The sequence below is a fragment of the Sylvia atricapilla genome, chromosome 14, assembly GCF_009819655.1.
Source record: "Sylvia atricapilla isolate bSylAtr1 chromosome 14, bSylAtr1.pri, whole genome shotgun sequence".
NCBI classification, from domain to species: Eukaryota; Metazoa; Chordata; class Aves; order Passeriformes; family Sylviidae; genus Sylvia; species Sylvia atricapilla.
Genome location: NC_089153.1, coordinates 2,194,524 through 2,218,257, shown reverse-complemented (window position 1 = coordinate 2,218,257; position 23,734 = coordinate 2,194,524). Strand labels below are relative to the sequence as shown.

Sequence of the window (23,734 nt, the reverse complement as noted above, 5' to 3'; positions counted from 1 at the left end):
ACCGTGATGCCCTGGAGGATGAAGGCAGAGATGGGCTGGAGAAATGCGGAGGCAGGAGATCGGCGCCGGGCGAAAAGCGACGTCTCGGCGGCGCCTGTCCCGTGTGTGCAGCGGGGCCGGGCGGGCAGCGGCGGGCAGCGCTCGGTGCCTGCAGTGCCGGGAGGAGGCTGCGGGCGCCGCTGTTGACCGAGAGGAGCGAGAGGAAGCTCGGAGCGCTACCGGCAGCCCCGCCCGCTGCGGATCGGCTCCATCTCTCGCTCCCTGTCAGGCTCGGCGACCGAGAGGTCTGCGATCGTCCCGGTGGTGCGGGACTGTGCTGCGGAGAGGCGGCGGGGCAGAAAAAAGCGATCGCGGAAGGAGCGTGAGCGGAATTGGTGTAGTGACCGGCGGTGAGCGGCCGAGGTGTTTGCGGTGCCGGCGGTGGCGCGGCGGAGATGTGCGCGGCTCGGAGGCGCTGGGGCCGGCGGCAGCGAGCTCTGCTCTGGGCCGTCCTGCTGGCGGCGTGGGAGGCGGCGTGGGGGCAGCTGCGCTACTCGGTGCCCGAGGAGATGCCCAAGGGCTCGTTCGTGGGCGACGTGGCCAAGGACCTGGGGCTGCAGCTCACGGCGCTGCGAGACGGCGGTGCCCGCATTGTTTCAGAAGGTAGGACTCAGTATTTTGCTCTGCACGAGAACACGGGACATTTAGTGACGGCGGAGAGGATCGACAGAGAGCAGCTGTGTGAGAGTGTGCAGCAATGCGTGCTGCGCTGTGAGCTGATAGTAGAGGGGGAAATGAAGTTTTATGAAATCGAAGTAGAGATCACGGACATTAACGACAACGACCCCAGCTTCAAGGAAATTGAGCTGGAAGAGAAAATAAGCGAGATGGCAGCCCCAGGGTCGCGGTTTCCTCTGGCCGAGGCTCATGATCCAGACTCGGGCCGGAATTCCTTGCAGAGCTACGAGCTGAGCGGCGACGAGCACTTCTCGCTGGCCGTGCAGGCGGGCCCCGGCGGCGATCAGCGTCCCGAGCTGGTGCTGGCGAAGGCGCTGGACCGGGAGGAGGCGGCGTTTCACGAGCTGGTGCTGAGGGCGAGTGACGGCGGCGATCCGGCCCGGACGGGCACGGCTCGGATCCGAGTGACGGTGCTGGACGCGAACGACAACGCGCCGGTGTTCAGGCAGGCGGAGTACACGGTGCGTGTGGCCGAGGACGTGCCCGTGGGCTCTGTCCTCGTCACGGTCACGGCCACGGACGCCGACGAGGGACTGAATGGGATAGTGAAATACACATTTAAGAAAATAACAGAAAGAGCATCGAGGATATTCCATCTGAATTCTGAGAGAGGTGCCATCACGTTGATTCAGAGCCTGGACTATGAGGAAGGGGATTCTTACGAACTAGAAGTGCAGGCACGGGACGGCGGAGGCCTTTCCGACACTGCCAAAGTCGGGATCACCGTCACAGACATAAACGATAACACACCGGTAATTTTGGTACGGTCAGCGCTGACTGAGATTTCTGAAGACGCCCCATCGGGGACAACGGTCGCCCTCCTGCAAGTTCAGGACCGCGACTCGGGGGCGAACGGCGAGGTTCGGTGCTCGCTCGACGAGGATGTCCCGTTCCGACTAGAGAGCTCACACGGCAGCTACTACAGCGTGGTGACAGCGAGAGAACTGGACCGAGAGCAGGTGCCGGAGTACAACGTGACAGTGCGGGCGGCCGACGGCGGGTCGCCGGCGCTGCAGAGCAGCGCGGTGCTGGCGCTGCGGGTGCTGGACGTGAACGACAACGCGCCGGTGTTCGCGGAGGAGCGCTACAGCGCGCGGCTGGCGGAGAACAACGCGGCGGGCGCGCTGGTGCTGACGGTGCGCGCCACGGACGCGGACTGGGGGCAGAACGCGCGCGTGCGCTACCGGCTGTCGGAGGGGCGGGTGCGGGGCGCGCCGCTGTCGTCGTACGTGTCGGTGCAGGCGGAGACGGGCGCGCTGTACGCGCTGCGCTCCTTGGACTACGAGCAGGTGCGCGAGCTGCAGCTGTGGGTGCGTGCGGAGGACGGCGGCGCGCCGGCGCTGAGCAGCAACGTGTCGGTGCGGCTGCAGATCGTGGACGAGAACGACAACCGCGCCGCAGGTGCTGTACCCGCCGGCGGCTCCCGCGGCGGGCTCGGGCGGCGCGTGGTCGGGCGTGGAGCTGGCGCCGCGCTGGTCGGAGCCCGGCGCGCTGGTGGCCAAGGTGGTGGCGGTGGACGCGGACGCGGGGCAGAACGCGTGGCTGTCCTACGAGCTGGCCAAGGCCACGGAGCCGGGGCTGTTCCGCGTGGGGCTGCACAGCGGCGAGGTGCGCACGGCGCGCTTCCCGCTGGCCCGCGACGCGGCGCGCCAGAGCCTGGTGGTGGTGGTGAAGGACCACGGGCGGCCGGCGCTGTCGGCCACGGCCACGCTGAGCGTGGTGCTGGCCGAGAGCGTGGCCGAGCTGCTGGCCGAGCTGGGCAGCGCGGCCGAGGCGGCGGCGCCGGGCGAGGCGGCCGGCAGCCTGACGCGCTGGCTGGTGCTGGCCGTGGCCGCCGTGTCGTGCCTCTTCGTGGCCTTCCTGCTGCTGCTGCTGGCGCTGCGCCTGCGCCGCTGGCGCCGCCGGCACCTGCTGCCGCCCGACAGCGGCGCCTTGCGCGGCGTGCCCGTCTCGCACTTCGTGGGCATCGACGGCGTGCGCGCCTTCCTGCAGTCCTACTCGCACGACGTGTCGCTCACGGCCGACTCGCGCAAGAGCCAGCTGCGCTTCTCGGCCGCCAGCTGCTGCGACACCCTCCCGGCCCGGCCGCTGCCCGACGAGCCCGCGCCGCTGCTCGGGGAGGAGGATGTGGCCGCCGCCCTCCCCGCGGATCCCTCCGCTCCCTCGGTGAGTTTCTCTGTCCGGAATTTCTCCGCCACGCTTTCCCCTGATGTTCGTTTGCCCTTTCTCTGCCGTGTTCTTTGGCTTGCATACTAGACTCTGATTAAAAGCAAGGTGAAGAAGGTAGGAGGGAGAAGGCTGCCCCTGGCAGGCTGTTCTTCAGGGCAGTGGTTTGGGTATTTCTCAGGTTCCGGGTATTCTTCGCGCATGTCACCTGTGCTGGGTAGGATCCATGCCTCTCTTAATATGAGATCTTCTCAAAGGATAGATCACGTTTTTAAGAAATACTAGTTTTTAGCTGTCTCGTGTATCTTCCCATCAGCACATGTATTTGAATGGGTTAGATGTGTCTTGAACAAAGTGCTGATGGCTTTGCAGAGAACTTCTCTGCACGTTCTTCTCAGCCTTTTTCGTTCTCCATGATACATATTGGAGGTCATCTGCAAAAGGCTTTGTGTCACCCATGCTTTGATCTTTGTCCCCAAGAGAGGATTTGGCCGAGCAACAATCGGTCCTTGCTGATGTGCCTTGATGATTTCTGCCTGTCCTGAAAATGAGGAATCCACATGAAGCTGTGACTCTTTGAAAAGTCTGTGGGTGGCTGCGTGTGGAGGAGGAAATGAAGGAGGCAATGGCAGAACTGCTTTGGTTTTTTCTTGGTGTAGAATGTTGAGCTATGTCAAATAGAGCAGGGTGACTTTTGGCTATACAATATTTAGCATGGCAAGAGAATTGTTTGGGTGGGAAGGGAGAGATTCAAGGTGCAGCAGAAGATATTGGGTGGATGTAGTTCCCTCTGTGCAGATATTCACTGACTTAGTCTGTCTTGGAAGACTGCTGTGCTTTTCCTTTTAGATCTATGAAGTGTCTTCACAGAACTTCAGTGAGGAGGCAAATGTTGCTTCCATAGTACAGAGAAGTAAAAATATCTGTGTGAAATTGGTGGTGTGAAGAAAAGTGGTCTGGGGAGCTGGGCCTGCACTGTCACATGTATTTAGTATACATGGGTGGAAGAACACCACGGATGATGGCAAGGGTTGGAAATTTCAGTACTATGTGCTGTCCCTGATTATCTGATGAAAGACTCAAGGGAATGATTTCCTCCATTCCCTGTCCACTTCGTGTCTCTGGTATGGAGCAATGTGAGGTTTTTCTTCATAATGTCATTGTCTAGAAGATATATACTTCAGCTGCATGGAGAACCCTTGGAGATTGTTACTAAGTGTTTGCAGGCCATCATAATTGTGTCACTTAAAAGCTTAATATTGTGCTTGTGAAAGATGCCATATGGGAAGAGCAAGCAATGTGTTTGGGGCCTATAAACCAAGTTGATGAATCATCTACTGTGAGTTATATGACACAGAAGAGTGTTGTGAGCTCTTCAGCTCTGCAGGTGTTGATTTTCTGTCTCACTGTTCTGATGATCTGAAGATGGTTCTTTCATGTTTGTAGGTGAAGAGAGAAATTTCCGTCGACCTGTTTCTTTAAAATGTAAGAAAAGCTTTTTCTTGTCCCATGGCTGGGGTGAGAAGTCAAATATTTTCCATGGTGAGGAGAGACTGTGTGAGCACCTTTCCTTTGGTGGAGTCTGTCTAAATTCTGAAGATCTGTGATAACCATGTGAGCTGGGAAGGGTTAGGGGGGAGTGTTGGGGGTGTGGTGTGTGAGGAGGCACTGGTGGAGACATGGCATGTGTTTTGTTGATCCCCAGGGCTCTTGTTTGCCTTATGAACATGAGTCAGGAGGATTCTTATGATTTTTTATTGTGTGATTTCCGCTCAGATGACCTTGTGGGTAAAAAATGGTGATGTTGCCTTTGAGCTGGTACTTGGATGGCTGGATCTGTGACAGAGCTGGGAACAATTTATGGCCTATATAATATTTTTTACTTGTTCAAATATTTGGGAGGACCAGAGTAATCTTAGTTGTGATGCTTGGGATCTGAGCAGCTGTGCACACATGTTTTCTTCCACTAATGTCTGTATGCAAAATTTGCAGATTTCCTGTTATGTTTGGACGGGTAGGAGAAGTCTGTGTATCCAGAGACAGGGCCAATGCTGGAATCCACTGTGATATAGTTCAGAATGAATGAATGAATTGTGTCCAGTTCTATTTGTCTTAGTAGATGAGGCCCACAGCTGTGGTTCCAAGAACTTCTTCAATCTTACTCTCCAAGGAAATGACTGTCTGGGGTCTGTGCAGTGAGCTCCTGTGTGAGGCCTCCTGTGCATTAGTTCCATTCGAGTTTCCTGTCTTGTGTATATACTAGAGTTGACATAATCTGAAACGTGAGGTCGGGATTGATACTCTGGTGTTGTGTAGGTGAATCCACGGACGGCTGGGACAAGGAATTCTGCCAACCTGTATATTCCAGAACATGTGGTTTAATTGCAAGGGTCGTGAGTAAAAGGGCCTTGCCTTCAGCCACCAGCCTCGGCTGAAGGGAAGTCCCAAAGAGAGAGGGAGAAAGAACAGCAGGGTGAGAGCTGAGAGAGAAGGGAGCGAGAGAGCAAGGTGGCAGGGGGAAGAGAGTGAGAGAGAGCGAGAATAGGGGGATGAGGAAGGGTAAGAGAGGAGTTTGGAGGAGAGGTAAGAGCAAGAGTTAATAGTTAAGAGATACGAGGTAAGAGTTAAGAGTAACGGGAAGGAGAGCTAGAAGAGGTAAGAGTTAGGAGAGTTAAGAGAGTTAAGAGCTAAGAATTAAGAGTTAAAAGAGCAAGGTCCGTGTTACAATACATGATATCTCCTTTTGTGATGAATATTCTAATTTATAGTGAGCAACCAATACAAGACGCAAAATCCTTTAGAATCTACATACAGCCTACAAGAACTACTGTATTACCACACTGTGTTATACTTTAAACTCTAAAAACTACTCTTTAGACTTCTGTTTTGCTACATTGACCTTTGGATCCCTCAGCCAGCAGGAAGGTATTGTTCAATCAAAAGGGATTCTCCTTCAGCTCCCCAGGCTATTGTTTTCAGATTATATAGTAACTAAGACTCAGTACCCTACAACTCAAAGTAAGCTTTCATTTCTATTTTGATTATAGGTTTTCATATTTTCAGAATCTTTTGCTAAGCAATTCGTATTTATAAGGTTTCCCTGATTCATCTTCCCCAACACAGGTGTTTTCCCATTCTTGGCTGGGTTGATTAATTTTTTTGATAATTTGTTTGGGTTGGGTTGGGTGGGTTGTCAGTGTTCTTGTTTTCTTGTCAAGGAGTAAAGCTGATCCTCATTGTGCCTGGCAATCCTGCAAACTCCAAAACATACAATTATCCAGTAGGAAATTCCATACTTTGAAGCTGTACATGTAGCCACAGAATGAATGAAACAGACTAATGGAGTGGTTTGTGTTGAAAAGGACCTTAAGAATCATGCTATTCCAACTCTTCTGCCGTGGGCAGGGACATCTTCCACCAGATCAGGTAGCTCTGAGCCCCACCCAGCCTGACCCTGAATATTTCATTAAAGAAATAAAACTTCATAAATATAGGTTTTCAGAAGTTGTTGTTTTCTCTGTGGCCAAGATACAACCCAAATTTTGGCGTGTGTTGACGGTGTAACTGAAGGCTGTGACCCAGGGTGAGGAGGGTGAGAGCTCAGTTCTGTGTCAGGAAATTCGGTGAATCTGTGTGAGTTTGGCTGAGAACTGGTTTGATTTCATGATTGCTGCCAAAGCCATTTCTGTTCTGATCCTGGTTTCTCTGACGTAAAAGACAATGACAGTCCTCAACAGTGACATTTTCCACAGTAACTGTTCATATAAAACTATAATTCTGTGCTGAAACAGGCAATTAATCCTGTGTGAAACCTCCATTATCCATCTGTATCTCTATACAGCATTGTGATATCATGAGTTTCTTCAGAGTTGTAATTACCCTTTCCTTCAGGCCTTTGTTTCCAGATTAGGTTGTAGGTCATTTTCACAATTTTGGCCAGTACTTTTAGATTTGAAACAGTGACTATTGTTTTTCAGAAAATCCTTGATCCAGCCACCTAGGAAAGAATTGTTTGTGTGGGAGACAGGAAGAATAGGAAGCAGAAGCAGTAAGAGAATGTGTTGTCATTTGTCAGAAGATTCAACATGAGAAAGAGGCCAATGAGCAGCTGTTTAAAATGATGGTTTCATAACTGTGCAAGGTGAGCCGGTCACACTGCAAAAAAAATTGCTGAGGGGAACACTAACTGTTACAATGAAACCCCCTGTCCTGCTGTCCAGTGTAAGTGTTTAGGGCCACACTTGGAGCCTGAAACCTCAGTGACTTCTAGTTGCTCTGAAGCATGAATTTTCAGGCCTGAAATGAAGGCCTAGAAGACTTGACTGAGTATCACTGACAGTTTGTTGTCTTCTAATGCTTCCTTTCACTATCTGATTCATGTTTTGTGGTTTACTGTGAGTTTGGTTTCGTTTTTTTTTCATTTTGTTTTCCTTGATGTAAAGTATATGTGGGTATACTTACTGCTATCAACAACCGATTATTTTTTAGCAGTGGATGGTGTGCTCATGTCTCTTGCCTCTTGTTCCAGTGGGATTGGAAGGCAGGAGATACGAGCGTGACTTTGTGTTCTGTTAGTGTTGGGAGAAAGACATGTAAACATGACTTTAGTAGACGTTGCATCTGTGTGGAAAAGAGCACGTGATAAAGTCAGGGTGGAGATTCCCTCCAAGGCAGTGGTTTGATGAGCCGTTCTCCGTTGGATGACTGCTAATCTTTCAGTATGGTTGTTTATCATTTGTGTGCTTTAGAATCCTTCATTTCCTTCTCATCATGGTGGTGAGCAGACCAATGCACCTCCCTTCTGGGTGTGGCTGCAGTGCATTATCATCTCATGATGAATATGAGATTTATCTCCAGTGAGGAGATGGGCACAAGCGAGACCCTTCCAGCTACATGGCATAGGAGAAAATGAAGGGAGGAGAGTTTTCTGTGTGAGGGTAGGGAAGAAGTTGGTCATTCCCTTGCTTGACACATGTCATAGATAACACAAGGCTGTGCCTGATGGACTAGAAGGTGATTTGAGCTACTTCTGTAGAGCAAGACCTACAAAATGTTATTGCATCTGTTGATTTCTGTATGTGTGTAACTGTTTGTCTGCTTGTTGTCATGAGCTCAACCTCAGCGTGTCTGATCTTATGTGAAAGGTTATTGGAACCCTGGAGGCTGAAATTTTCAGGCTTTCTGAGCTGAGGAGTGCAGACCCTTGGGCAGGCACCACATTTGACTTGAGGCCTTGGAAGAGGCTTCTGAGATTGTGTGATAGCACAGGGGCTGTGGGTGTGTAGCTCAATTGCTGTTGTGTGATCTCACATGGTGAAAACATAGCTTTGATAGATAGCAATGTGTATAGGCAAAGATGCAGGATTCAGGGCATTGTCAAAGTTCTTCTTCACCTTCTTGTGTCTTCTTTACGGATCTGGGTAGCTTTTTCAAGTTGGGTGAAAGATATCTGCATTGTGAACATCAAATGGTCATTATTGGGTCGAAAACCTAAATGATACAATTGTCGTTTTGGTACTGGGTAACTATCTCTTAAATAGCCTTGATGAAAGTTGGAGGCCCTGCATTTTACCTCCTTTCTGTGGCTGGCATGCTGGAGCTCATGCTGTAAATACTGTTAGTAGATAAGGTAATAAACAACCAAGACCAAACTCGACTCTACATTCCCCGTATTTTCATCCTGATCTAGGCGGAGATCAGGCAGAATCATAACAGAAAGTCTCCTCTGTCCCAACTGTCCAAATGCAGGTGCAGTTCCCACACACACCTGTGATGTTTACAGCTGTAAAGAGGAAGGGTTTCATAATCACACGTGTTCTCACCCAGGAACACTCTGTCTGTAGTGTAAAAATGCAGGAACATCTCTGCTGCAGTTGTCACAGTGCAGAGCGGCCACCCAGCCCAGCCAAGGTGTCCATGAACAGACCAGGGGATAAAGTGAGAACCTGTGCAGTGTCCTCCACGTCATCACCCAGAGGAACGTGCTGGGCAATCATCTGGAGGCTGTTAAATGGCTGAGGAACAGGCTGGATTGTCACCTCCAAAGAGTTACAGGCCGTGGCCCAATGCCCAGGTGGAAAGCAGTAACTTGTGCTGTCCCTCCAGGATCCTTCCTGGGAGCAGGACTGTTTAGTACCTCCATGGACAATGGGATGGATGCAGCTTCAGGACATTTGCGTCTGACACCGATTTGAGTTGATGGCCGAGAGGGCAGAGATGCCAGCGAGGGATGGGCTGGAGAAGTGTCCCCGTGCAACCATCATGAAGTGGAACAGGGTAAAGTGCAAGGTGCTGGCCCTGGGTTAGGGCAATCCCCAGTTTGAACAGAGAGTAGGGGATAGGGAAGAGCTTAGCAGAGAAGTACTTTGGGTGATTGGTGGGTGATAAGATGGGCCATAAGCCGCCAATGGGCACCTGCTGTTCAAATTGTGTCCTGCTCTGCATAACAAGTTCTGTGCCCGGCAGGTCCAGGGAGATCCTTGCCCCCATCTTAACTTTCTTTTGTGAGACCCTAGACTGCATGCAGATCTTGACCCAACATTCCCAATGGACATAGCGTCCCCGGAAGGGCCATGGAAATGGTCTTAGGGTGAGACATCTCTGCTATGGAGAAGGACTGAAGGATTTGAGTCTTCAAGCATGGAGAAGTCATACCTGTGTGTGGACTCTTCAGTGAGTTTTTGCTGTTTCAGGTTATGAATAGTCTTATAGGAACTATGGACAGAGCACTTTTTAAAAGGGCCAGTGGCCATACGACAGCAGAGAAGTGTTTTTAACTAAAAGAAGAGAGGCTTTGATTAGGAGAAAGCTTTGCAGTGTGGGTTGTGAGAAAATGGAACATATTGCCCAGAGAAGTTTTGAATATGCCTCCAACGTTCAAGTCTATGAGGAAGTGTTCCTGCTGATGGCCCAGGTGTAGGTTAAATGACCATTAAAGAAATATTTAAATGGGAAACTGAAAACATTGTTTACCTTTATGAATGCCTCAGCGTTGCTTTGACCTTTCTATTATCAGGCGCTCAGATGTGGAGATGCAGATGAAACAACTTTAATGAGTCAGAAACCAAGGAGTAACTGTTACTGTACTATCTTGTCATTAGATTGCTTTAGGGTGGTCTATATCTCGAAGTAATTTGTCCCACTTACTGAAAAAAGAATTCAAGAGGTGTGACAAAGTTCGGAAATTCTTTTGAAATCTTCCCTATATTATCGTTTATTGCTGCTGCAGATGAGCCGTGATTTTCTTAAAAACAACTAAATTCCATTCGTAATTGCCGGGCCATTAATGTTTGCTTCTCATTGTTCCATACGCCTCGAAAGAATGTACTAAAAGCACCGCTCAGCGCATCTCACATAGAGCCGCCTTGGGGTGGAATTCAGCGGGAGCTGCTGCTGTCTGTGTGGGCAGCGGAGGAGAGACCCCGCCGGCGGCGCAGCCCCGAGCCCCGCCCAAAGCCGGGCCCCCTCGAGCGCGGCCATCCGGCGGCTGCAGTGGCGTTGCGGCGCCTCCGGGTGTCGCTGTTGGCCGCCGCCGAGCGGCGCTGGAGCCGCGGCCGCCGCAGCGTCCTGCCCCCGCAGGCTGCTCGCTCGCCCGGCGCCGGCCGCAGCGGCAGCGGCCCCGCCAGCAGAAGCAGCAGCGGCGAGAGGCGGCGAGAGGCGGCGAGAGGCGGCGAGAGGCGGCGCTTGGCGGGGAGCGGCGGCGTCCGAGGCGGCCCGAGCGGGCTGGCTGCGCTGCGGCGGCCCGTGCGCTGCGGTGAGAGCGAGAGCGGCTGGAAGGGAGGCCGGGCGGCGGCAGGAGTCCGGCAGGAGCGCGGCGGCGAGCTGTGGCCACAGAGAATGGCGCTGAGGCGGCGGCAGAGGCGCGGGCCGGGCGGCGGGCGAGCGCTGCTGGGCGCGGTGCTGCTGTGCGTGTGGTGGCGGGCGGCGGCCGAGCGGGTCCGCTACGCCATCCCCGAGGAGCTGGGCAGAGGCTCGCTCGTGGGGCCGCTGGCGCGGGACCTGGGGCTCAGCGCGGACGAGCTGCCGGCGCGCAAGCTGCGGCTGAGCGAGGAGAAGCAATACTTCACTGTGAATGAGGAGAACGGGAACCTGTACGTGAACGAGAAGCTGGACCGGGAGGAGATGTGCGGCGACTCGGCGACCTGCTCCGTGAGCTTCGAGGCTTTCGTGCACAACCCGCTGAATGTTTTCCACGTCGAGGTGGCCATCGAGGACGTGAACGACAACTCTCCGGTCTTCAGCAAGTCTGTTATGGACCTTGAGATCGGTGAATGGACGCTTCCCGGTGCTCGGTTCCCTCTGGAGACGGCACGAGACACAGATGCCGGAAGTAACTCGTTGCTGACTTACCAGCTTACCAGCAACCCGTCCTTCTCCCTATCGATGAAGGAAAAGCCAGGGGGCTACAAGCAGCCGGAATTGGTACTGGAGAGAGTATTGGACCGTGAGAAGCAAAGCTCATTTGAGCTGGTACTGACAGCGGTTGATGGCGGGGACCCCGCGAGGTCCGGGACTGTCCCGATTCTCATCAACGTGACAGATGCCAACGACAACCCGCCCGTGTTCAGCAAAAACGTCTACGAGGCGCGAGTGGCGGAGAATCTTCCCGTGGGGTCGCTGGTGCTGAGGGTGCGGGCGACAGATGCGGACGCCGGCTCGCACGGCCGGGTGTCCTACTCCTTTGGTAACGTCCCGGATACAGTCAGGGCGTTGTTCGTAATCGACAGTGAGAGCGGGGAAGTGAGGACAGCGGGTGCCCTCGATTTCGAGGAGAAAAAGAAATACGTCTTCGGCTTGGAGGCGAGAGACGGCGGTGGGCTCACCAGTCACTGCGAAGTGCAGATCGACATCACGGACGAGAATGACAACGCGCCCGAGATCACCATTCTGTCCCTGTCGAGTCCCGTGCCAGAGGATGCCCCGACCGGTACCGTGGTGGCACTGCTGAAAGTTCGGGACAGAGACTCGGGCGAGAACGGGCAGGTGTCGTGCGAGCTGTCGGGAGAGGCGCCGCTGTCGATCGTGGCGTCGCCGGGCGGCTCGTACAAGGTGGTGACGGCGAGCGCGCTGGACCGCGAGCAGGCGGCCGAGCACCGCGTGACGGTGGTGGCCCGGGACCGGGGCAGGCCGGCGCTGTGGAGCAGCGCGGAGCTGGTGCTGGAGGTGTCGGACGTGAACGACAACGCGCCGGTGTTCGAGGAGGCGGCGTACAGCGCGTACGTGGCGGAGAACAACGCGGCGGGCGCGCTGGTGCTGCGCGTGCAGGCGCGGGACGCGGACGCGGGCGCCAACGGGCGCGTGAGCTACTGGCTGGCGGGCGGCAGCGCGGGCGCGGCGGGCGCGGCGCCGCTGGTGTCGGTGGAGGCGCGGAGCGGCGCGCTGTACGCGCAGCGCTCCTTGGACTACGAGCAGTGCCGCGAGTTCGCGGTGGCGGTGCGGGCGCAGGACGGCGGCGCGCCGGCGCGCAGCTCCACGGCCACGGTGCGCGTCTTCGTGCTGGACCGCAACGACAACGCGCCGCGGGTGCTGTGGCCGGCGGCGGGCGCGGGGGCCGCCGTGGCGCCGGGAGAGGCGGCGGGAGCGGCGGCGCCTCCTTTCGAGGTGGTGCCGCGTTCGGCCGAGGCCGGCTACCTGGTGGCCAAGGTGGTGGCGGTGGACGCGGACGCGGGGCGCAACGCGTGGCTGTCGTACGAGCTGGTGCAGGCGTCGGAGCCGGCGCTGTTCCGCGTGGGGCTGCACAGCGGCGAGGTGCGCACGGCGCGCGCCGTGTCCGAGCGGGACGCGGCCAAGCAGCGTGTGGTGGCCGTGGTGAAGGACCACGGGCAGCCGGCGCTGTCGGCCACGGCCACGCTGCACGTGGTGCTGGCCGAGAGCTTGCAGGAGGCGCTGCCGGAGCTGAGCGAGCGGGCGGCGGGCGCCGAGGCGCCGGCGGCCGAGCTGCAGTTCTACCTGGTGCTGGCGCTGGCGCTGCTGTCGGCGCTCCTGGTGCTGAGCGTGGCGCTGGCCGTGCTGGCGCGGCTGCGCCGGGCCGGGCCGCCCGCCGTGCTGCGCTGCCTGGGCGCGCAGCGCTTCTCGGTGGCCGGCGCCGCCTTCCCGGCCGACTTCTGCGAGGGCACCTTGCCCTACTCCTACAACCTGTGCGTGGCCGCGCCGGCCCGCGCCGTGCCCGAGGCCGCTTGGCCGCCGCCGCCGCCGGTGCCCGTCCTGTCGGCGGAGGAGCTTCTGGCCGGGGATTCCTGCGAGAAGCAGATCTCCAGCAGCAGCGGCGTTGTGGGAGATCCACCCGCCGAACCCAAAGCACTGCAGGTTTGTAGTTCCGCGATTTCTTGCTGTTCTTCTTGAACATTCCCAAAGAATTGCACTGCTTTGGGTGGATTTCTGCGGATTGTGGAGATAGAGAGGGCTGGTCCAAGTTGGAATGAAAGAACGGGGTGATTTTTTTATTCTGAGAACATGTTCTTAGCGGTAGCACTTGGTTCTGCGGTGGTCATAGCTGCAAATTCATCAAGAGGAGTTGTTTTGTTTTGTTTTAGTTCGTTGAACAAAATAATAATCAGCAGCAGCTGTGAAGAGGAATCCTTACTGTGCAGGAGGCTCGCTGGTTCTTCATTAAGTAATCAGGGAAATAATGCAGATATTAGCCGTTGCCAATTTTCCGTTAATGATCGTTTTTATCTGAATCTGTATTCTGGTACTTGGTTTATAGCCGGCCACATACCCCTTGGTTAACGCTTTTTCTATCTTGGGCTCCAAGAGGTCTCGTGTGTGTGCTTCATTGGTGGATACCTGAAAGGTTCTCCACCCAGAGTAAAAGAAGAGGCTACCACTCATCTTTTGAGTGAACGGTGTGGCAGAAACTGTACTGGTAGAGGAACGAGGTTTGGGGATATTTGTGGGGGTTTTTTTGTTGATTTTGTTTTTCTTCGTTTGTTTGTTTGGTTTTCGGGTTCTAGATTTTTTTTTTTCGGTTTTCTATGTTTGTTGGGTTGGTTTTTTCCCCAACATTCGTTATGGATATTTGTTTAAAAGGATAAGACTTTAAAATCCAAAGATACATATCAAATGTGAACAAGATTCGCCAAATGGCCAGTTTAGGGACGTGAATCAGGGATATTCGGACATACATCAAAGACCATCAGAGTTTAAGGCGTGCAGCTGCACTTCTCTTTTCCAACTGTCCTTAGGTGTTTTTGTGGAAAATGTGCGATAGCTACATGAATATAAGAATAATTAGAAGAAGGTTTTGCTAATGAGCGTCAACCATTTACACGTTAATTTCTGACAAAATAGAAGCTTCTTCCTGGGATTGTAGAACTACTCGATTGAATGTAATTATATATAAACTGGGCAGGTTCATTACAGGAGCTTTCCTTCCTCCTGGGTAGCTGTAGATACAGTCGGCACAGAGAGAAGTAACTTAGATCTGTATATCAGAGGTGGTGTTTTTTTGCCACCCTTGCGCTGGTCATTCAGTCATGACTTCTACAAATATATGCGATGAAAGTTCTTCTGTTGTAGTACTGTGTTAGGACTCGTAACACTCCATAGGTCGTCTTAAAATAACTGCATTACATTAACGCTGCCTGCAGTGCCGGGAGGAGGCTGCGGGCGCCGCTGTTGACCGAGAGGAGCGAGAGGAAGCTCGGAGCGCTACCGGCAGCCCCGCCCGCTGCGGATCGGCTCTCTCGCTCTTTCGCTGCGTGGGTCGGCGGCGGAACGGTCAGCGATCGTCTCTGCCGTGCGGAGAGGTGCTGAACGGGGTAGAAAGAGCCTAGAGGCAGCGATCGGCAGCAGAGGGCGAGAGCTATACCGTGAGCCAGATCTGCGAGCGGCCGCGCAGAGCTCCCGGCCGTGTTCTGGTGCCGGCGGCGGGGAGTTATTGCTGTGGAGATGTGCGCGGCGAGGAGGCGCTGGGGCCGGCGGCAGCGAGCTCTGCTCTGGGCCGTCCTGCTGGCGGCGTGGGAGGCGGCGTGGGGGCAGCTGCGCTACTCGGTGCCCGAGGAGATGCCCAAGGGCTCGTTCGTGGGCGACGTGGCCAAGGACCTGGGGCTGCAGCTGCCGGAGACCAGCGATGCCGTCACCGTTGTCTCCAAGGGTAGGACGCAGTATTTTGCTCTTCATGGGAAGACAGGACATTTAGTGACGGCGGAGAGGATCGACAGAGAGCAGCTTTGCCGGCTGGTGGAGAAATGCGTGCTGCGCTGTGAGCTGATAGTGGACGGGGAAATGAAGTTCTATGAAATCGAAGTTGAAATCATGGACATTAATGACAACGCCCCCAGCTTCCGAGAGACAGAAACAGAACTGAGAGTGAGCGAGACAACTGCACTGGGGTCGCGTTTTCCCCTCCGAGAAGCAAAAGACGCAGATTCAGGCCGGAATTCCCTGCAGAGCTACGAGCTGAGCGGCGACGAGCACTTCTCGCTGGCCGTGCAGGCGGGCCCCGGCGGCGATCAGCGTCCCGAGCTGGTGCTGGCCAAGGCGCTGGACCGGGAGGAGGCGGCGTTTCACGAGCTGGTGCTGAGGGCGAGTGACGGCGGCGATCCGGCCCGGACGGGCACGGCTCGGATCCGAGTGACGGTGGTGGACGCGAACGACAACGCGCCGGTGTTCAGCCAGGCGGAGTACACGGTGCGTGTGGCCGAGGACGTGCCCGTGGGCTCCGTCCTCGTCACGGTCACGGCCACGGACGCCGACGAGGGGCCGAATGGACATGTGAAATACAGCATCTATAAAATTTCGGACGGGGGGCCGGAACTTTTCCACCTGGACTCTGAGTCTGGAAAAATAACCGTTAAAGATGACTTGGACTTCGAGAAAATCTCCTCCCATGAAATTGAGGTGCAGGCACATGATGGAGGAGAGCTTTTTGACACAGCAAAAGTTACTATAACAGTGACAGACGTCAACGACAATGTGCCCGAAATTTCGGTACGATCAGCACTGAGCGAGATTTCCGAAGACTCCCCATCGGGGACGGTGGTCGCCCTGTTTCATGTGCAGGACCTGGATTCGGGGGCAAATGGCGAGGTGCGCTGCTCACTGGACGGGGATGTCCCGTTCCGGCTCCGTAGCTCGAAGGGCAGCTACTACAGCGTGGTGACGGCGAGAGAGCTGGACCGAGAGCAGGTGCCGGAGTACAACGTGACGGTGCGGGCGGCCGACGGCGGGTCGCCGGCGCTGCAGAGCAGCGCGGTGCTGGCGCTGCGGGTGCTGGACGTGAACGACAACGCGCCGGTGTTCGCGGAGGAGCGCTACAGCGCGCGGCTGGCGGAGAACAACGCGGCGGGCGCGCTGGTGCTGACGGTGCGCGCCACGGACGCGGACTGGGGGCAGAACGCGCGCGTGCGCTACCGGCTGTCGGAGGGGCGGGTGCGGGGCGCGCCGCTGTCGTCGTACGTGTCGGTGCAGGCGGAGACGGGCGCGCTGTACGCGCTGCGCTCCTTGGACTACGAGCAGGTGCGCGAGCTGCAGCTGTGGGTGCGTGCGGAGGACGGCGGCGCGCCGGCGCTGAGCAGCAACGTGTCGGTGCGGCTGCAGATCGTGGACGAGAACGACAACGCGCCGCAGGTGCTGTACCCGCCGGCGGCTCCCGCGGCGGGCTCGGGCGGCGCGTGGTCGGGCGTGGAGCTGGCGCCGCGCTGGTCGGAGCCCGGCGCGCTGGTGGCCAAGGTGGTGGCGGTGGACGCGGACGCGGGGCAGAACGCGTGGCTGTCCTACGAGCTGGCCAAGGCCACGGAGCCGGGGCTGTTCCGCGTGGGGCTGCACAGCGGCGAGGTGCGCACGGCGCGCTTCCCGCTGGCCCGCGACGCGGCGCGCCACAGCCTGGTGGTGGTGGTGAAGGACCACGGGCGGCCGGCGCTGTCGGCCACGGCCACGCTGAGCGTGGTGCTGGCCGAGAGCGTGGCCGAGCTGCTGGCCGAGCTGGGCAGCGCGGCCGAGGCGGCGGCGCCGGGCGAGGCGGCCGGCAGCCTGACGCGCTGGCTGGTGCTGGCCGTGGCCGCCGTGTCGTGCCTCTTCGTGGCCTTCCTGCTGCTGCTGCTGGCGCTGCGCCTGCGCCGCTGGCGCCGCCGGCACCTGCTGCCGCCCGACAGCGGCGCCTTGCGCGGCGTGCCCGTCTCGCACTTCGTGGGCATCGACGGCGTGCGCGCCTTCCTGCAGTCCTACTCGCACGACGTGTCGCTCACGGCCGACTCGCGCAAGAGCCAGCTGCGCTTCTCGGCCGCCAGCTGCTGCGACACCCTCCCGGCCCGGCCGCTGCCCGACGAGCCCGCGCCGCTGCTCGGGGAGGAGGATGTGGCCGCCGCCCTCCCCGCGGATCCCGCCGCTCCCTCGGTGAGTTCCAAGAGCAGCATAGCCTCCGCGGCGCTTTCCTCTTCTGCTCTCCTGTTCATTTCCCCCCGTGGTCTGTTTCCTGTGCCGGGCGGTTTGCTGGCAAGTACAGCAGAGCTTTGTTCATTGTCGTGTTTTGTTCTGGTGCCTCTTGCTGCACGGAGGTGCAGGAAAGGCTCGTTCTTTGTTCTCCGGATCGCTGGGGAGGTCGATGTAGTGAGTCTGACGGTGACTAGAGGTCTGTATGATTTTTTGTAGTTTCATCGGGTACCAAGCAGTTTTTGTGCCATGGCATATGTAAAACCCATGCTCTTTCAGTATTCGCTATTTTGAAGGTATGGGTTTCATAAGTAACAAGTTGAGATTTTCATTGTTTGCTGGTTCAGGTGCCTTCCGAAGCCTACATGTGCTTGATTGGGGTGACAGTCTCTTTATTGTAATCCGGACTGCTCTGAGTGTAACTTTGCTGCTCATGGTTTGTACTTTTCTCAGCCTTTCTGTATAAATGGAGGTGAGTAGGAAATGTTTTTACATTCTTCTGGACATGCAGGAGAATGGGCCAGGTAGAGGTGCTCCCTTGATGATGTCTGTGTAACTGATCTGAAGGTGAAGGATCCTCTTGAACACATCCCACCGATGGCTGGTTGTATGTGGAGGAGGAAATAGCGGAAGGAATGGCAGAGTTGCTTTGTTGGTTTGTTCCCTTGAAAGGCTGAGCTGTGTCAAACTGAATGGTGTGACTTGGCTGCAAAGTACAGGTCATGGCAGGAGCCTGGGTGAGGGTGGGAGGGAAAGATTCAAGGTGCAGAGTTAGACATAAGGAGAGGGTGATTGGCCTTATAGAGACATTCACTGACACAAGCTCCCCTGGAGCACTCTTCCTCTTTTCCTTTGAGAAATCTGAGGTTTCTTCACAGAAGAGCAGTGAGCAGAGAAATGCAGCTTCCTTTGCACAGAGGTATGAAAGTTTCTGGTTGAAGTTGTAAAACGAAGTGATCTGGGAGAGTGGGCCCTAAATGTCATGTGCATATAAATTGGAAGGGTCAAAGAACACCGTGGGCGTTGTGAAAGATTGGAGATTTTACGTCCTGTAGTTCTACATGAGGATCTGTTGAAGGCCGGAGGGAATGCCTTTCTCATTTATCTTTTTTTTTGCCCACCCATTCAATGTGAATGTCTTCCTTCCCTAAATATTTGGCCAGAAGACACGTGATTCTGGCTGCATGAAACGCCCTGGCAAATTCTTTGTGTGTGTTTGCAGCTGGTCATAACTGTGAAGCTTAAGAGTCTAATGATGTGCTCATGACCAAGGTCATGTGGGAGCTTTGGGAGGAGCAGTTGGTCCATTCATTGCTTAGTAAGCACTGTATTAGTTACCTGCTCTTAGTTACATGAAGGGTGTTTTGTGACCTCTTCCTTTCTGTAGCTGTTTGTTCCCTTCTTTGCTCTTTGGTGATCTGAAGATGGTTCTTCTCTCTCCAAGTGTGTGGAAGTTGGGTGCGTTGCATTGCCTGGCTGTTCTGTACATGCCGTTCATGTTCCCAGCTCTAAGAAGACTTTCACAGGTGTTTCTTTAACATGTCTCTGTAATCAGTGCTGTTGCTTGTGCAGGCACATGGTGAACAGTCAACTATTAGCTATGGTGAGTAGACATCTGAGCAGCTTCTCTTTTGGTAGAGTCTTTCTGCCAGTTTTGAAGATCTGTGGTAATGATGTGAGTCATAAAGTGTTAGAGGGGATGGGTTGGCGTGTGCTGTATGAGGAGGTATTGGTGGAAAATGGCATGTGTTCTGTTGATTCTGAGGATTTATACCTGATATTCTGAAAATCACTGCAAAGAAGAATGATCTTTTGACCTTGAGTGATTTGGACTCGAATTGCCCAGTTTTGGGTCCAGCATTCTTTTGCATTAAGAGTGATGACATCACACGGCCTTCAGAGAGCTCGTATGTGATGTTTTCTTTGAGCTGATACTCTGAGGGCTGGCTCTTTAATAGAGCTGGTAAGAACTTCAAGTCTTTATAACATTTTACATTTCTTCAAAATCTTGGGAGGAACAGAATAATCTTTGTTGTGATGCTTGGGCTCTGAGAAATTGTGTGTGCAGCTTTTCTTTCAACAGAATTTGTCTGCCAATTTAACTTTCCCTTCGTGTGGTGTTTGGAGTGGGGAAAGAGTTTCCTCTGTCCAGGGACAGGGCCTGTGCAGGAGAGTGAAGTGGCTAAAAAAGAAAGATGTAAAGGTCCAGTTTGTCCTGGAGTTTAGACGAGGCCCACAGCTGTGGTTGTAAGCCTTTTTGTTTTCAGGGTCTAAGATATGACTGTGTCTGGGGTGTATGGCGTGAGCTCCTGTGTGAGCATGACTACTTCTTACAAACTAGTTTCCTTTGTGTACCTACAACAGCTGACACGATCTGAAATGGGAATCTATGGTTCATGCGCTTGTGACAGCTTCTCAGTCTTTTAGTGTTTTATTTATTTGTTTGTTTCTGGTGGAGGAATAAAGCTGGACCTCCTTTTGCCTGGGAACCCTGCGAACAAATAAAAGCTGGTGAAGTGATGAGGAGCACAAGAGTTGTTTAGTCTCAAAAAAGAGGAGGTTCGGGGATTGCTCTCTATAGTCACTTGAAATGAGGTTGTAGTGAACTGAGGGTTGGTCTCTTCTGCCATGTCTCAAGTGAGAGGCCAAGAAGAAATGGCCTTAAGTTGTGCCAGGGGAGGTTCAGATGAGATACCTGAATGTTTTTCTGTCAAAGAAGGGTCAGGCACTGGAAGGACTTGCCCAGAGAGGTGGTGCAGTCACTGTCTCTGGAAAGTCTTTGGGAGGCTTCTGGATATGGCTCTTGGAGATCTTGATCAAGGTGCTTGATTATGGTGGTGCTGGTCTGGACTAGATGACTTTGAAGGTCTCTTCCAACTATGATGATTCTGTGATTGCATAAAACATTAAAAGATGTCTTATAATTATCAGGGAGGGAGAGCAGTTCTCATCCACACCTTCCAGGTGGACATCAGCTAAATGTATGTTCTCTCAAATGGGACTGAATGAAAGGCTCTTTTCCCTGTGGCTGGTACGTGGTTAGAAGCTGATGTGTTTTCCATTATGCAGAAAAAGGGTGTGAATGCAGAGCCAGGAGAAGGAGAAACTGGCTTTGAATGCAGAAACAGATGGGTCAGAGTGGCTCTGGCTGGAAAATGGTTTGATTTCAGGCCTCGTGCCAAGGCCACTGCCGAGGCCTGTGCTGTTTTCTTTGATCCTGGTATCCCTGTCCTGAAAGGCAATGGCAGTCCTCCAGCAGTGAAGTATTTCCTGAAAAACTGTGCAGGTAGAGCCACGATACTTGTGTAGAAAATGGCTTATAATTCCTGTATGAAAATGTCCTTATTCATTTGTAACTCCCCAGAACGTAGTGATGTAGTGTGTCTTCATAGTTGCAATTAGACTTTCAGGTCTTGGCTTCCTGTAAGGTCTTGGTCTTTTTACCCATTCCTGGTGAGTGTTTCTTCTTTTGTAATTATGACTCCGATTTGGCAGCAAATACCTAATTTAATCACCAGGGACAGAATTTTGTGTGTGTGAGAAAAGTGAAGGAAACGGAAAAAGTGAATGTGCTGTAATTTCTTAGAAGGGTGAAGTTGAGAAAGAGGCGTCAGATATTTCGTCTCTTTGGGAGGTCACCTAAGAGAATTGCTGAGAGCTGATGACTATTTTTGGTAATGAACCCCACTAGTGTGCAGTCCAGTGTAAATCTTCAAGGCTCCACCTGCACCTTGAGGCCTCAGTGACTTCCAGGTGTTCACAGAGATGAATTCCAAAGCCCACAGTGAAGACCAAGAAGATATCCTGGTGAATTTCTCTAACTGCCTCTTATCTTCTACTGTTTCCTTGCCTTGCTTTCTTGACATATGTTTTGCTTTTCTTTTTTTTTCCTGCTTGGCTTTCCTTCCTTCTGAAGGTTTCCTTGTAATTGTCAGCCATGCTCCCTTCAGCAATGCATCCTGTATTAACGCCTCTTGTTCGTGCTACAGCAGGCGTGAAAGGCAGGAGAGGTGAGGGTACCTTTGAGTTACTGTAGGGGGGAAGGGAGGTGAACGCCACCATAACAGTATCCCTGTGGAACACGTGTGTGATGAAAGAGGGCAGGAGATTTCCTCTGAGCCATTAGTTAGATGAGCCATTCTCTGTTGGATGACTGCTAATCTTTTAGTTTGGCTGTTTATGATTCATGTGTTTTAAAATCCTTCAGTTTCTTCTCAGAATGCCAACGGGCAGATAATTTTACTTCCCCTCTTGATGTGATCCTGGTGCTTTATTCCATCATGATTAATTTTGCTAAAGATGTTAAGGGGCAGTAGAAACCAAACAGGTGTGCCGCATTGGAGAGAAGACAGGAGACCTCTGAATGTGAGAGTATAAAAGAACAGATTGTAATTTTCCTTGCTTGTGGAATGTCCTCCATAACACATGCTTGTGCCTGATGCAGTGCCACGCAATTGGAATTGCTTTTGCTCGGTAAATGTGGCCTACAAAATATTGTTGCACCTGGTCTGTACATTGCCTTATGTTTCTAACTCTTGTCTGTGTTCATGAGCTCAACCTCAGCACGTCCGATCTCATGTGGAAGGTCTCCTCTGTGCCAACTGTCCGAGTGCAGGTGCAGTTCCCACACACACCTGTGATGTTCACAGCTGTAAAGAGGAAGGGTTTCACAAGCACAGGTGTGCTCACCCGGGAACACTCTGTCTGTAGTGTGAAAATGCAGAAGCATCTCTGCTGCAGTCCTCAAAGTTCAGAGTGGCCACCCATTCGAGCCAAGGTTTCCATGAGCAGGTCAGGAACCAGTGTGAGAGTGTGGGCAGAGTGTCTGCCACCCAACGACCCAGACCATGCTGGGCTCACACCTGGAGGCTGTTAAATGGCTGAGGAACAGGCTGGACAGTCAGCTCCCAGGAGCTATAGACTCTTGGACTCGATGTCCAAGTGGAAATCAGTAATGTGTGATATCTATTCTGGGATCAGTGCTATTCAGCATCTTCATAGACAGTGGGATCAAGCACACCCTCAGCAAATTTGCAGCTGACACCAAGCTGAGTTGATCAGTGAGAGGTCAGGGATGGTTTTTATGATAAGTTGGAGAAGCAGACGTGTAAACTTCATGAAGTTCAAGAAGGCCAAGTGCAAGGTCATGCACATGGGTCAGAGCAACTCTCAATTTAAATGGAGAGTGGCAGACTGAGAACAGCCCTGCAGAGAAATGCTTTGGGTTAGTGACAAATGGAGCATGAGCTGGCAATGTCCATTTGCTACCCAGATTGCATCAGGGGATGTATAACAAGTAGATTGACCAGCAAGAATGGGTAGGTGGTCCTTTTCCTCTACACTTCTTTGACCACATACATTGTCATCGAACTGGAATATCTGTCATGAAGAAGCATTTACAAATTTCACGTCCTTACCCTGAGAAAATAAAGTTTTGAGTAGGATTTATCGTGTGTTTTCAATTTATAAAGAATACTTACAAGAAAGTTTGAAGAAGAATTTTTAGGTATAGATTGGAAAAATTTTTATGATGAGGATAGTGAGATACTGAAATGAGTTGCCCACAAGTTCTATGGGTGCCCCACCACTGGAAGGCCTCAAGGACAATGTGGATGAGCCTTTCAGTAACTTCGTCTAGTGAAGGATACCCCTGCCCTGACTGAGGAGTGGATTAAATTATTTTGAAGGATCCATTCAACCCAGAGAATTCTTCGGGTGTATAAAAGAGTCATGGTGGCTTTGCATTTCTATCATGAGGTCCTGAAATACAGAGATGTAAAAGAAGTAACTTCTCTGAGTCAGAAACAGAGTCGAAATGTTATGCTTGGCATAATGATAAAAACATTGCTTTAGCCCAAGTGTGCCTTAACTTAATTCGACTCAAGACAGGAAAGCAGAATTGAAGATGCATGACAGGATACTGAGAGATTTCCCTGTCTCTACATATATAGAGTTTTCTGTTTCCTCAGTTGTGCCTTGATACGGTTGAAAAAATTTGAATTCGATAATTTATTTTTCTTCAACAAACATTAGCTTAAACATCTGCTTCTCTACATTTATTGCAAAACAAACAGATAACATGAAAGCCTTAAACAGCGTACCGAAGTTTTAATAGTATTTGAAATCACATAAAACCCCCGAGCCCCGCCCAAAGCCGGGCCCCCTCGAGCGCGGCCATCCGGCGGCTGCAGTGGCGTGGCGGCGCCTCCGGGTGTCGCTGTTGGCCGCCGCCGAGCGGCGCTGGAGCCGCGGCCGCCGCAGCGTCCTGCCCCCGCAGGCTGCTCGCTCGCCCGGCGCCGGCCGCAGCGGCAGCGGCCCCGCCAGCAGAAGCAGCAGCGGCGAGAGGCGGCGAGAGGCGGCGAGAGGCGGCGAGAGGCGGCGCTTGGCGGGGAGCGGCGGCGTCCGAGGCGGCCCGAGCGGGCTGGCTGCGCTGCGGCGGCCCGTGCGCTGCGGTGAGAGCGAGAGCGGCTGGAAGGGAGGC

General features: G+C 53.6%; 3 protein-coding genes across 3 annotated transcripts; all 3 read left to right on the top strand.

Moving 5' to 3' along the window:
- The first annotated feature begins 434 nt into the window (after nucleotides 1–434).
- On the top strand, nucleotides 435–10,640 carry LOC136367706 (protocadherin gamma-A6-like). Its single transcript, XM_066329510.1, is given in 4 exon segments — nucleotides 435–2,108; nucleotides 2,110–2,883; nucleotides 9,734–9,798; nucleotides 10,292–10,640. Coding segments are annotated over 4 exon segments (2,862 nt in total).
- Nucleotides 10,641–10,712: 72 nt separating this feature from the next.
- LOC136367705 (protocadherin gamma-B5-like) lies at nucleotides 10,713–14,657 on the top strand. Its single transcript, XM_066329509.1, has 2 exons — nucleotides 10,713–13,188; nucleotides 14,472–14,657. Exons 1-2 carry the CDS (start codon nucleotides 10,720–10,722, stop codon nucleotides 14,655–14,657), a joined length of 2,655 nt encoding a protein of 884 aa, XP_066185606.1. The 5' UTR covers nucleotides 10,713–10,719.
- A 115-nt stretch (nucleotides 14,658–14,772) lies between these two features.
- LOC136367704 (protocadherin gamma-A10-like) lies at nucleotides 14,773–23,709 on the top strand. Its single transcript, XM_066329507.1, has 3 exons — nucleotides 14,773–17,217; nucleotides 21,964–22,057; nucleotides 23,408–23,709. The coding sequence occupies exons 1-3, from the start codon at nucleotides 14,773–14,775 to the stop codon at nucleotides 23,707–23,709; spliced, it is 2,841 nt and encodes a 946-aa protein (XP_066185604.1).
- The last annotated feature ends 25 nt before the right edge of the window (nucleotides 23,710–23,734 follow it).